Genomic DNA, 14,143 nt, shown 5'->3' on the forward strand with positions numbered 1-14,143 from the left:
CGCAAGCGATTTTCCTAGACTGAAGTGGCAGGCGACACGCACCGCCTGCCTGGAAAGTCGGTGGCCACTTTTTGGACGCCCGAGAGAGAGAGTGGGAGCAAAAGCAAAAGCTCTCTGGCCGAGCTTTCGTGCGCTCACTTATCCGGCCAGTTGTTGCGCCGCGGCAACAGTTCACAGCCGAGTCCTTCCTGGCCCGAGTCTCGAAAAGCCAGGCCAGCGCGGCCTGAATCAACAGGCTGCTGCCACAGAACCATTCCATTCCAGGCACTTTGTTTGCGGGCGGCCAAAACAGTCGCTTTAAATGCATTAAGTGTGGCCCAGCCGTGGGCCACTCCGCTGATGGCACGTCCGCCCGCTGGCCCTGTTTTTTTTAATTACCCCGGCAATTGTCTGTAATTGGTTTTTGGAAAAAAAAAAAAACAATTTGTGTTATAGTTTCTATTATCGCTTTATGACATAAACAGTCAATTTAAGAGCTAACGGCCTTTGGTCGGCATTTCGAACTTGATTCGTATGCTATGTTTACTTAATTACTTAATCAATTTGCTTTAACTGACTTCTCTTAACCAAATATTTGGGCTCCTCGTAATTAGTTTTTAAAGGGCAAGGAGTATTAATATGTTTTGTTTGCCAACAAAGTAGGGTTTTTACTAAAATTAGTTTCTGATTTAAATCTTATTTGTGGTTGTATTTCTGTCCAAACCAGCTCGCTTTTCCAGACGAATATTTAAACGTGTTCGTAATTTCTGGTTAACGTACACCAACCCATACTTTGTAGTCCGACTCCGCCCACATTTTGCCTTGTTGGCCAAGGCACTCTAATTCATGCAACTCCTTCCGCCGCCCTTGGCCGCGTCAACACATTACTCATTCCCGTTAATATCCTTGTTGACAGGTATCCTGTGCTGTTTCGATTCCGACTGCAAGAGCCCGAAAAGCCCTTGGCTGTAGGCCTGTCATTGCCTCCAGACGTTCCGAGTGGCATTTAGGTTTTGATGGAATGAATGAACACAGAATTATTTAAGCTAATTAACCATTTAAGACGTTCGCACACACAGGATCTCCATCTGGGGCACGTGTTCGTCAGCTTTTATGGGGTATCTACTTTTAAAATTAACGACGGTGTGAGAAGCGCCGACCTGGCACATGGCCATAAAGTTTTACGTTCGGCTGCGAGGATCAGGTCCTGCTGGCGTATCCTGCGCATGGCCATTTAATTTTCCCCACGTCCGTCCACTTTTAATTACAAACAATCAAATCAGTTTGTGTTTGTTTTTTTTCCGCGAAGCCATCGTGAAACTTGTCCGGCCTGAGCCACATCATTGTCACAGCGACGGCGACAAGGACTGCAGACAGGGAGGTCCTGCACGGGGCCACCATTTTGTTTTCCCTGTGTGTTTGGACTTGGGCTTTGACTGCCAGCCTGTCATCATTAGTGACCACAACACAAAAGTTGACATTGCGCTAAATGGGAACACGGCCATGGCTCCCCGACTTGTTTGTTTGCGGGGGCCGATGTATCTAGTATAAGGCATTAAGTCATAAAAAGCATGGTAGTCGCTAATTTGCGAAATTATTTCACAGGACTCCCTTCGAGGTAACCAATGCTCTCATTAGAAATAATACTTGTTACCTCGACCAGATATATCTCCACGCTTTGTCCAACAAAAAGCGATGGTATCGGAACGCTCGGGAAGCGCCATGTAAAAACAAATATGCGTTTTCCGCTTTGCACGGAAAATGGAAAACATGCCAACAACCAAATATTTACTTCTATTGCCAGACCGTGTTTGTTTATGTAAATGTGGGGCAGGTTTTGACGGAGTAGTAATTTTAGGGTTCGTGCCATTAAAATACAACTAGAACTACATTTTATTAACAAAAAGTTATGAGTTGCATGTGCAGTCATGTGAAGAGTGATAGAAAACGATTGCTAAGCCAACAAAACGGATATTTACAAATTCCAAACGCGGAACTAGAAATTTCGGGTTGCCTGAGGTCACAAGAAATTTGCTGCTGTAAAAATGCCCTGGGAAATTTGCAGCCCTGCGCCACAGGAACTTTACACCGCCGAATGCCTTTCTATGGGGTTTTGGGTTGGCGGGACACGCGTCCTGTCCGAAATGCAAGCTAAACCAGCGCCAAACAAAAGCTCGGCCTTTACTCTGTTTTTTGCGTTGCCTTTTCAGCTGGTGAACAACAGCCAACAAAGCTCATTTACACGGGAAATAGCCTAAGTGCAAAAACCATTTAAATGCAAATTAAGCACAAAGTGAAAACATGTGAACAAAGCTGCTAAGCACACACACACACACACACACACACGCACGCACCCAGTCACCCCGTGGATACCACGTATTTGGGCCAGGCTTCTGCTTCAGCTCCTGCTTTTGGCTCCTAACGTGGCTTACACATTGGCTCCGGTTTCAGGTTTGGCTTCGCAGGAATGCCAAACTTTGGGCTGCTCTAAATGTAAAATAGTTAACCACCGCCAGCAGCGCCACAACAAATACCTTTGGTTGCCTTCCGTCTGCTGGAGCTCTGATTTGAATAAATTCATATGCATAAATGGGCCAGGGAAGTCAACTGCAGCTGACAAAATCAACAACCTGCTCCATGGCCGGTAATTGAGTCAAAGATTCAGGTCCCAAGATACGAGTGTGGCCTGCCATTCGATGGTCGTTGGTTCGGACTCCATAGTCCGGTGTCCAAAGTCCGGAGTCCGATGTCCGGCAACTTCACGAGCAATTTACCCGCTGCGTATCAGCCAGCCACGAGCTAATGAAGTTACACACATCCAGCTGCAGGGACTGGTTTTATGGCCCAGGTGCATTACATTGAGCCAAGGGAGCCGGCGATTGCACACCAGTTGAATGAGCCCGACTCGATGGACAGCCAGGGGCTGAAAGTCCTGGTCTCGAACGGCTTTTGGCTCGGGGAGACGTCCTGAATGGCTGCCAGGGGCGAGTGCAGAAAGTATTTACTAGGTGGTATGGCCATTACTTTTAAACGCTGTTCCACAGTCAGTACCCATTACTTTGTTTCGTTCTTACAACTTAATTTCATGAGGTCCTTTTTAACGCAAAATTTATGAAAATTCATTTAACATTTTCTGATTCTTATTTATTGTATTTTGATTATCTTAAATATTTTTCCAATCCTTAAATACAAAATTTATAAGCGCTATCTGTTGTTAAGAATTTTTTAATGAAATTTCAGGCCTAGTATTTGAGAGGGAACTTCACCCCGTTGAAATCCCTCTGGGCCTGCACCTGATTGATGGTCGGCTGCGATTTCTCTTCCTGCAATGGCCGAGTGCGCAGTGCGATAGTCTTTGATTATATCACACCAGAAGGCCCAGATCCCGACTGCAAGTGTGCGAGTGCTTCGAGTGTTTGCCTTATTTATGTGCACCGAACAAACAGCGCGGCGAGGACATCACTCCCCGGGGGCAAGTGGGGAGCGGTGGCGATGGTGTTACCCAGCTGCTGCAAGTGGAGCCATCGCCGCAATTATTTTTACCCGACGGAATGGAGCGAGTGGAGAGGTTTAACACATTCCGCAATTGAACCCGATTGGCTTGATAACGACGCTCCAATGCAGAACAACTGGAGCTCTTTGTTTACCGAAGAGCTTTGTCAGTGGCGGATCCACGGGGGGGGGGGAAATTAGGGAAATTTCCCCCCCCCTTGGAACCACAGAACCTGAAAATTTTACTTGTTTGCTATGGTTGACTTTTCAAATATAACCACTTTGTTTACCAAAAAATTGGGATGGATAATTTTTGTTTTATAATTTGTACTGTATTTCTCTCGCAATAATAAGTTTGAACCCCAAATCGAAGAATATGTTTAATTTCCCCCCCAAGAATCGTCTCTGGATCCGCCACTGGCTTTGTTATTTAGCAGAAACACGACGGGCGTGTCATTATTTGCCTATGCGTGACAATGAATCACTGGGGAATGGACGCGGCTAGAACAGCAAAAATTACTTGTCCACATTAATTTTTAAATCAATGTATCGATTTAACTGCGTATATGGTACTGGCTGCTTGGAAAAACAAAACCAATCTGGCTGGATCAACTTTGGCAGCTTAATACGTAAGCCCTGCCATCTGGCAAAAGTTTCGCAGGACCCGCCACATAAATTAAGTCGTATAGCGTAATAAAGTCCTGCTCATGATACTTGGCTCGACATTAGCTTGTTGATTTTGTGACCGTTCCGATGATGGGTTCATTCTTGTAAAATCTTATTAACTTTCATTGTAGCTGCTGTTGTTGTGCTGTGTGTTGTGTATACGTATGTATCTGGGTGTCTCTGTGTGTATCAACTGTCACATTGAAGTTTTGTCTCGCACGTTTCGCTGCCCAAAGGCGACCCACATTCGCTCTGCTCACAGTTCATTTGATATTAATATAGACCACTGGTGCCACTGATGATGATGCTGCTGCCGCTCTGCCGTTGCCGCTACATATGTTTTCATTTGTTTGACGCTGATGATGACAACCCTCATCAAAACTTTGTACCGATGGCCGCTCGATTGCTCGGGCGAGTGGTCAACGGCTGTTGACAGGCCACTTTGACATTGTGTGGGCTCTGGAAAGGACATGGACACAGGACTCGTTCTATGTGTGCGTGGGTGTATGTGTGTGTGTGAGTGTGTGGTAGAGTGATACATAATTAAAAATCGGAGGCCAGCGGGCGACAAAGCCGGGGCAACTTTTGATGCCACTTTCGGATATACCGCACACACAGACAAAACACCCACCCACACAATTTAACTTAATGGCCAAAGGGACAAAGTTTGTGATTTTCAACATGAAAGTAAACAAGTTGCTTCCAGGTAATTTATTAAGCTTCGACTGGCCGTGCAACCCAAATTGGTAGCAACTCAAGCAAGATGGAGCAATTGAAAAAGCCAACGGAAAAACGCAGAGGTGCAAAAGTCGATGAAAATCAAGTGCTGCGAGGGGGTGGATTCCAGGATATGGCCAACCCGAAGGCTTTTGGCCAACTGCGGGGGATTTGAGCCCCGAGCAGCTAGAGAAACCAAAAGAGCGGACGAACACATGGAGAAATCATTTGTAGTAATTGAAATCGAACAAAGCACAAGTTGCACAGCAAAAGGAACAAAAAATAACCAACTGCCACTGGGGCTCTCAACACAAAATAAATGTACACCACCAGAGAGTGGAGAAAAAAAAAGGAAGAGGAGGAGGAGGAGGAGGAGGTTTGAATGGCAAAGGTTGGCTTCTGGTTCTGTCTGGTCTTGCAGCGCCCCAATGGCTTTTCCATCTCGGGCTTTACAAACTGACTTCCGCTGCAGCCCCCAGTCATATTCGCATTCGAGTGCGCCACCTCCGTCGAGGAACATGTGTCGAAAACGTGTTCAACACGGCCAAATGACGGCGTCTGCGACATCGACATCGACGGAGCCATCGCTCCGGTATTGTGTGCCATTTGTGCTGGATCCAAAATCAGCAACAATTCGCCGCTCGAGTGTGTGTGTGTGTGCGGCGCATGCAATCGTGCATGGTGTGCAACATCGGCGGCTTAGACGCGCATCTTGAATGACGTTAATGCGACTAAGCGGGAATCTTAACGCGACACACGACCGACCCGCACACTTACCCACACACTATATGCATATGCAAATTGCTATCCATAATAGGCACTCGCTTGTCTAGTCGTTGAGAACATGATGCGAATCGATTCAATCGCACTCCTGTGACACGGGGCGTATACGCAATGCTTCTTAATTGCGGGGCGTTTTGTGTTAAAAGAGTCGATAAGTAGAATCAAGCGAATGAAAATGTTCGTAGTTGGTATAAAAACATTTTAAACTTTATAGAAACCAATTTTGTAAAGCGTTATTCTTTTTTAAATTAATAACGCAGAGTAACGAAATCAATTACTTCCAAGTAAGCCAGATTTTTTTCATTCTCCGAAATCTGCTTCCTCTTTTTGGCCATATCTATGGTTTCTGTCGACATCAGCAAGAAATGATTGCGAAAGCGAGATAGCACACATAAAGCTGCGTCCATTTATCCTTAATTATGTACATGAAATCGGATTCAATTCAGCCGAAACGGAGGGGACCTCGACTTCCATAAAAACGTGCACATCGGCGATATTTCAAATGAAAGTGTTCTCGCCGCCAGGGCAACAAGTCAATAAAATCCGTTAAAAATTAATGCAACAAGAGAACGCGAGTGATTCGATTCGCATGAAAAGTTTCCAGGCTGATTGGCACTTAATTTACCATTCAGTAGGTGGCTCTTGATTTTCACCGGCCTTTCTGCCGATCGACCGTTCGTTGTTTTGTTAAATGCAAATGCGTTGACTTTTTGCGGCCCTGTGCGTGTTAATTAACTGCCCGGATAGGTATGCTAATGCAAATAAAAATGCAATTGACGCCAACTGCCGCGATTATGGCTGCCTAACGGTTGAGTTACGCTCGCACGTGCTCTTTCCACGTGCAAATGCGAATGTGAATGCGAGTGCGAGTGCGAGTGCAGGTGTTCGCCTGAGTGCACTCAAACACTTTTGCTGCTTGGTCGATTTCAATAACGCAGCGTTACATCGATGCTGCATCTCGCTGATGGGGGAATGGTGGGGAATACTTTACCCTTGGAGCTCCAACCACTTGGCCCCAGTTCGCCATGGTCAGATAGACAATTGATGCTCTGCGCTTGGCTTAACGTGGATGTTTAACCCTGCCAGTTGGCCAAACTTCCATCTCCTTGGGGTGGCCTGCTTGCACAGAGAAAAATAGAGTTATAAAAATAACCAACAAATTCAACTTAAATTAACAAGCCATATAAAACCAATTGCTAGCTTATCATTCACTTTAGTTTCGTATTGACACTCCGCTTTTTGTTGATATTCAAAATACGAGTATCACTTGTACATGCCACCCATATGAGTAAGTCATATTTTTCCCCTGTGTGTGCAAATGTCGATTTCGAAAGTGCCTGGCAAAACGAATGTGAATGTGTGTCGATAAGTGCACACAATCCATTCGGTATTCAAATTACTTTAAATCGCATTTGTCTCGCGTGTGCTGAGGTGCTCGCTCTGCTCCTGGCACGTCCTTCCTGCCGAGTTGCAGTTAAACTCGAGCATGGCTGCCAAATCAAATTTAGTAAAAGTCACTAGCACACGAGTGCCTGAGTAAACACAGATACACATGTGCACCGCAACTGCACCAGTTGCAGCTACTCTGTCACAGACAGTCCGACCAGTTTGGTTTTCAATTAAATTTATGGCTGGTCAACGCCGGGGGAGAAGCGAGCGGGTTTCGGATAGTTTGAGGGGGGTCAGAAGCCCCACTTTAATGGCCGAAAGCTAAGGGCTAAAAGCGAAAAGCGAGCCGAGCAACGGCAAAGTTCATTTCGGCGTGAAAGGACGAAAATCGATTAGATCCAAATCTTTTAATAAGTTTCATTTCCGCTTTGTGCTGCCTTTCGGTTGGGCGCTGTCTGCGACTGAGTATGGCCTTGGGGTGTGGGTGGGGCCACCCCCTCCCCATTTTCCCTTGGCTTCGCAGGCACTCCCATTTGCATTGCGGCTTGTGGGGACTAGAAACTGTCTAAGAGCCCCCTTGCTGCTCGACAACCCCCTTTTATTACGTATATTAGGGTGCGATTTGGAAATTGCGGTTCAATTGAGTTTCGGGACTTGTCGATTGCCGGCAGTCAAGTGGTTGGCCAGCAAATTAGGCCAAACCGAACGGCATAATACCCACTAAAATCCACACCCCCAGCGGACCGCGATTTATGATTGACTTCCCGGCCAATCTGTATCCATTGTCAGCGATAATTTGATAGCGATTGTGATCTCCTTTTTCAACTCACTCGTTAATGTTTAACGAGAGTAGTTCATGTGTTTTCGAATTAAGGCATTATCGAACCAGCTCCCAGGGAAGGCTAATTGTTACGAGACTGATTGTCATGTAGGCAATCAGGTAGCAAGTGGTGGGGCATAGAAATGGAAATCGCCTTCACCAGCTATTTGCTCGCCCCAAAACAAAAGGGATAATAATAGGCACAGCAGGCTTCTGTTCTTGCCAGGATACCTGACCAGCAGTGGGGCAGCCAAAAGCTCATACCCTTCATACATATTGTTTATACACAGGAAAAGCATTTATGTTGTGGGCAGTGAAGTGTTTCAGGTGTCCGGATTTTACAGTTTAAAGTGCTGATATAGGTATAATATTGTATTCCTCTTACAAGCAAGCTTGTTGCTAATATAATTTAAAACTAACTAAGATTCGGGGTTCATTTCTTCAACAAAATAAATACGAATTACGATTTCTACCTAATTTCTTTTTGTGTATATTGTTACCGATGTCTGCACCTTCCAAACACCGGCATCGAAGCTCAGCTGAGGCTTTTGGCCACGTTCATTTTGGGCACCATCGTCGTGTCTTTTCCTTCAGCCGGATTAATTGGTTGCGATGTGACACACACATAGGCAGCCCCACGCACACGCTGCCAGCTGCAGGACTTCACGTATGCCGCGTCATCAAATCATTCACGCGGCTCGAATGTGAGAAACACTATTTCTACTTCGACCGCAAGTTGCCGCTTTATGAGCACTTCCAGTTTTATGGGAGTTTTTCATTACTTTTCCGCCTGACGGAATGAATGATGTGGCAGGCTGCCGATTTCTGGTCTCCGTTTCGCTTTCTTTTCATTTCGATTCGGTTTCCATTTAGCTCTTTTTTTGCACTGCCACAGGCAACGGGAAGGCTTTCGCCACATTAACGACATAAGCAGCGAGTGACAGCCAGGACACGCGAACGGCTTCGCACGGTTGTCCTTTGTCGGCTTCACGGTGGCTTAAACGCCACTCTTTGAATGGATTTTTCGCCCTCGGGGCGCTTTAAAGGCCCACCCACGCGGCCCACTAATTACATGTTTAGATGTCCCCAAAGTCGGACTGGGAATATGTCAAAGAGCAATTAAAAATAATCGATATGCAACACCGCCGGGCGGTGCGGCAACCTCAACCCTCGACAATTAAATTTAGAGGCAAAAACCCCTGCGAGCGCCCCAAAACGATAACAATTTTTCACAAAGGATTAGAGCTGTCGGCAACACGTCGGCACTTGGCAATTTTTGCAGCTTTCGATTGTAGTTGTTGTCGTCGCCGGCAAATTACATTTCCCCATGGCCAATACTGTTCTGCTTTTGCTGCTGCTGCTGCTGTTTCTGCTGCTGTTGGTCTAAACCGCAGCGCCAACTGTTTGTTTAATTAAATTGCAAAAGCAAGCAGAAACGAGAATTCTCCTGTATTTCCCTTCTACGCTTTGGCAAGTTATGGCCGTCGAGCTGAGCTGACCGTCCTGCAGCAGTCATTTGTATTAATTGAATAAGAATTACGCTTTAATCCGATATAGACAATATAGACGTTGCCCGCTCGACCGGGCCAAATTGCAGACATTTTGTCGGCACTTCATTTTATATCCCGTACATTTTATTTCAACGAGCTTTCCGCTCCTTTTTGTGTGCTTCTATATCGCGTTTCTTCGAAATTACGCCACCGCATACATAGCTAATGCCAGACCTGCGGCAATTGTTATTGAATCCGTCTAAATAAACAGAGGAGGCAACCCGACGAGGATGTGGGCCTCCTTTTGTGAAAGGCGAGCTGTGCGAATGGGAGCCTTGAGAATAGGAAATTTCTCGGCTATAAATAGAGGGGCATTTAAAATTCAAGTCTGGACCCCTGTACTTTACCTTAGCTATTTCACCTGCTAGACGAACCCCTAATTAGCCTTAACGACAGCGCATATTTTATATTTTATCAATGCCTGACCCTGGGGGCCATTAGCATGGGAAACTGTAAATTGTTTTCAATACTCGAAATTATTATTATATTATTAAATTATTCATGAGGTCGGGGGCCGGTTGCCATCTGCCCGGGGGTACTTAAAATATGAAATATGACAGAAGCATGCGAGATAGGAATCAGAGTCCTTGTCGTTCTCGCAGCAAAGGAGGGCAAGGAAAAAGTAAGGCACATGACAGGATCCCTCTGGCCGACGGCAAAAGAGCTCAGCGGGGGCGAGGGGGGCTCTTGAGTGGCCAGGAAGTGGCTTGGGGGAAACCAGCTGGTTCCTGCCCCTTGCAGCATATTGTACTCACAAGATAATCGCCTTTAAAGTTTCCCGTTAAAGCTGCCACTGCTCGTGGTTAAAAGTCTGTCAATGGCATTTCAGTTTATTTTTCTTTCGCAATTTCACATCGCGAAAAGGCGGAACCTCAGTGCATCGTGACTGCGATTAACTCCGCTCGTTAAGAAGAGATTTTTGACATCATGAACTGGGTTTAATTTTGGTTTAACCTTCAGCTTTATAGAATGTACGGGTTGAATTTCTATTTAGTATTGATCTTTGTATTTCTAGATATATAAAATAGTGGCTTAAATAAGAACCTAATAAATCTATTTACTACGCAGCAAGGCAGCTGGCAAATACTTTGTGAGCGGAGTGACCGCCTGCACCTGATTTTGTGTCTCGTTTTGATCCCGACCATCGATGGCAGCTGGCGCTGAGCTGAAGTCCAGGACGGGTGCCACGCCCTCGTCGGAGCTGCGAGAGCTGCCGCCCAAGGAGTCGAACTGCTGCTGGATGAGCTGCTGGGCACGCACCGCATCCTCGGGTGTGCGGTATTTGACAAAGTGCACTTCGGGCTTGTGGTTCTGGGCCTGGTTCTCGCTGGCCAAACGCTGGGCCAGTTGGCCAACATCCGCCTGCTTGCTGAGCACATAAATAGCCGTCCGCTGTTCACTGGCCTGTTTGGCCAACTGAAGGGCGGCGTTGGTGAGGCCCTGGTGCTCCGGCGACTTGATGAACAGGACGCGCAGGTTGCGCTTCAGCATGCTGGCAATGTGTTCGGTGGCCTCGCGGTCCGCAAACTCTTCCTCCGGGGCGGCATATGTGTAGAACTCCTTGCTGAACTCATCAGCGGCGGCAGGAATCTGCTGCTGCGAGTCCTGCTGCACCAGTTGTTGCTGCTGCTGCTGCTGCTGCTGCGGGTGAGTGGCACTGAATCCTGTGGCCTCGGCATCGATGAGTCCTGCAAAGCGACGATCGCCGGCAGCAGCCTGGTAGTTGTAGCCCAACTTGGCCGCCGAAACGGAGGCAATGAAGCAAAGTAACTAGTAATTGAGAAAATTTGATTAATTCAATGTTAGTTAAAATCTATATCGATCAAGCTTAAGTTTAGATACTTTCTCTTTTAATGTAAATATGTTTGATTACAAATTTAATAAAATTCAATTTCCACTTATAAATACTCCACTACTTACCAGATATCCACGCATCTTTGCCTTAAGTGTTTGATGTCTTGTGCTGAGGATCTGTTTACCACTCTTTAAGCCCGCTAACTGACGTTTAGCGTTTGCATTCCGATGGTATTTATACCAGCTCGCAAAATGGGAAATCGGAAAGATGACAAATGATGGGCTTGCAATATGCGAGCGTTTTTTGACTTGGCTTGGCTATCGGGATCGGGATTGCTTCGGTTTCCGTTTCATCTGCGGTGCTGCAACGCTCGAGCTTCGCACATTGGCAACAGTTAATCAAAGATAAATGAGCTTTTAAGCGTTGACACAAAGCCCCGTCTCAGGTTGCGGGACTTTGGGTACGGCACACAACCTGTTTTTTGGCAATGCAACCTTAGGGCGTAGCTTGTCTTACATAAATCTGCGGAACTACTCGTGTTTGGGCGGGCGAACTTCAAAGCGACTGTCTGCCACAACATATGTGCAAAATGTGAATAATTAATTAATTAGCCGAGCGATTGCCAATTGCATTTTTTGCGGCAGGTTATGAGCCCGGTTCGAAGCTCGCTCTCAACCTCATCATCGAGTCCATCAATACGGTCAGTCATCGCTTGGGTATCGACAGCTACAGTGGCTGCATAGTGAAGTGTTTGTGGACCTGGCCAAAAGCACAATACTGCCGTATTCCCCGAACTGGCCAAGGAACGTCCGTCTGTAATCTTCACACATTGCCTCTGTTTACCCAGATTCCTGGTTCTGGCCAACAACAAATGCCTTCAATTAGGTATAAATGGTGCTCGGGCAAGACACAGACATTGCATAAACAATATTTAACAATAAACAGATACACAGACACACTCACACACACACACATACATGCGAGTCTTCTCACTTCCTGCTGCTGAACTGTTTTGTGGACCAGTTAATTGTTCTGATTGTTGCACATAAATCTCAAAAGTGCTTCGTGTAAGTGTGTGTGTGAGTGTGTCTGTGCGAAGCCGACGATGTGCTCTAATTGATAAGGCTGTCTGAGCAACGTCCTAGCAACCAATTGAATTCATCATAAACTAGTTAAGATACACGCAGGAAAAAGGGTAAAATAGGAGTTGGAAGAACAAAATATTAAATCAAATAAAAATTATCATTAAATATAATATTTTATAATCGAATCGAACTTTGATCTTGAGAATTGTTTGTTCGCTTACTTTTTGATTATAACTACCACTTTTGTGTATGATCATTTCTCAGTGCAAGGCATTGTGCGGCCCAGATTTATAGGCCTAAATCACCAGAACATTCCATCAAACAGGCTGGTTCGCCGACGACCGATGCCAGCAGCAACAGGCTTCTCGGCAAGGCCCAAACAATACCCATTTATGCGCATAATGAGGAGTCATACATCAGGGATGACTACATCTGCCGACGGCTGCTCATCATCCTGAGCCGTGGAAGTGGACGTGAACGAGGACGTGCCAGCTCCGAACGGCCAGTGGCCGGCATTTACATTTATAAATATGCATAATTTGTTAAAGGCCAAATGAAATCCTGAAGCGGCCCCGAGGGCGATTCGAGCAAAACGCTCTTCTAATTTAATCATTTTGCCCATTGGCACCGACGAGTTCATTTAATTTGTTGCCATGTCGGAGTTGGGGGTTGCAAAAGGTGCCACAGGACGAAAGTTTTCCAAGAAGGAGATGGGTGGCCAAAACCTATCAGCCTATTGACAGTGACACCCGCAAAAAGCTGCGTGTCCGTAAGTAAATAAACTGTCCTGGGGCGAGAGAAGGTATCAATTTGGCAGCGTTGCCGGGATTCCTGTTGTCCGTAGTTCGTTGTTCTGGCGATGGGGTCCTTGTTTACTGTTTATCTTTGCACAGAAGACAAACGAAACTAAGGCCAAACAATGACAGTAACAATTTGGCAACGTCAAAAGTCCTAGGATGATAAGATTTATTTATAGGACCAATCGCAGTGATTGGCTGTTCGGCTGAGGAAAGAAGAAAGAAAGGAAAGAGATGGAAGCTATTGCTTTTGTTAATTAAAATTTTTTAGGGCACGTGTGCCACGGAAACTGGGCAATAAATCATGACATCAACAGCAACAGCAGGGCGGCAAAACCACCCAATCCCCAGGGGCGGCAACAACAATTACCGTCAGATAATCAGGGCCATTAGGTGGGGCGCCAAAAACACAAATCATGACAGCATTAAAAGGAACAGATCGGCCTGCAGCTGAGTGGTCAAAGGTCAGCAGACCGTTATTACACACAATTAGGGGCTACCCATTACAGAACTATCGAGACGGGGCGGCCAATTAAAGAGCAATTACCAAATATTAGCTAATGGCCGGCAATTGACATTTGTGTCTTGCCCAGACCGAGTCGCTCTTCGAGTCTACGAGTCTACGAGTTTCGCATGGCGCAAGCCGGTGAGCCGGCCCGCAGAGGCAAGAAAGAAAACAGAGCACCCGGGGCATTAATATTAATGAACTGCTCACACACGCGACCCCGGGCAGTTCATTAAAGTGTCAAACACTTTGGCCCGCAGACATGTCCGAGTTGGGTCTCCCAAGAGCGAAGAGCGCTCGCCGCAAAAAAAAAAAGAAAGAAAGTGACCAAGAGCAGCAGAAGCGGCAGAAGCGACGACGACAACTGCCAAAACCTGTTGCTCCCGTGGAAGCTGTTGTTGGCTAGAAAGAAGACGACGCCCAACTGACCCAAAAGCGGGCAAGCTGTCACTATTAATGTGTCATAAATCAAAAACTTGTTACCATGTAAAGTCGTAACATTTTGCATATTGACGGGGCATGTAACCGAGTAGCTTCCAGTTACATTTTTTGCCACAATCGCCCT

The 14,143-nt window shown here is 46.2% G+C and overlaps 1 protein-coding gene across 1 annotated transcript; it reads right to left on the reverse strand.

The window, feature by feature from the left end:
- Positions 1-10,439: 10,439 nt before the first annotated feature.
- Positions 10,440-11,382, reverse strand: LOC108095729. The gene is made up of 2 exons (XM_017196904.1): positions 11,317-11,382; positions 10,440-11,166 (listed from the first exon to the last, which is right to left on the reverse strand). Exons 1-2 carry the CDS (start codon positions 11,329-11,331, stop codon positions 10,450-10,452), a joined length of 732 nt encoding a protein of 243 aa, XP_017052393.1. The 5' UTR covers positions 11,332-11,382; the 3' UTR covers positions 10,440-10,449.
- Positions 11,383-14,143: the final 2,761 nt, after the last annotated feature.

The sequence above is a fragment of the Drosophila ficusphila genome, unplaced genomic scaffold, assembly GCF_018152265.1.
Source record: "Drosophila ficusphila isolate 14025-0441.05 unplaced genomic scaffold, ASM1815226v1 contig_791, whole genome shotgun sequence".
Taxonomy (NCBI): Eukaryota; Metazoa; Arthropoda; class Insecta; order Diptera; family Drosophilidae; genus Drosophila; species Drosophila ficusphila.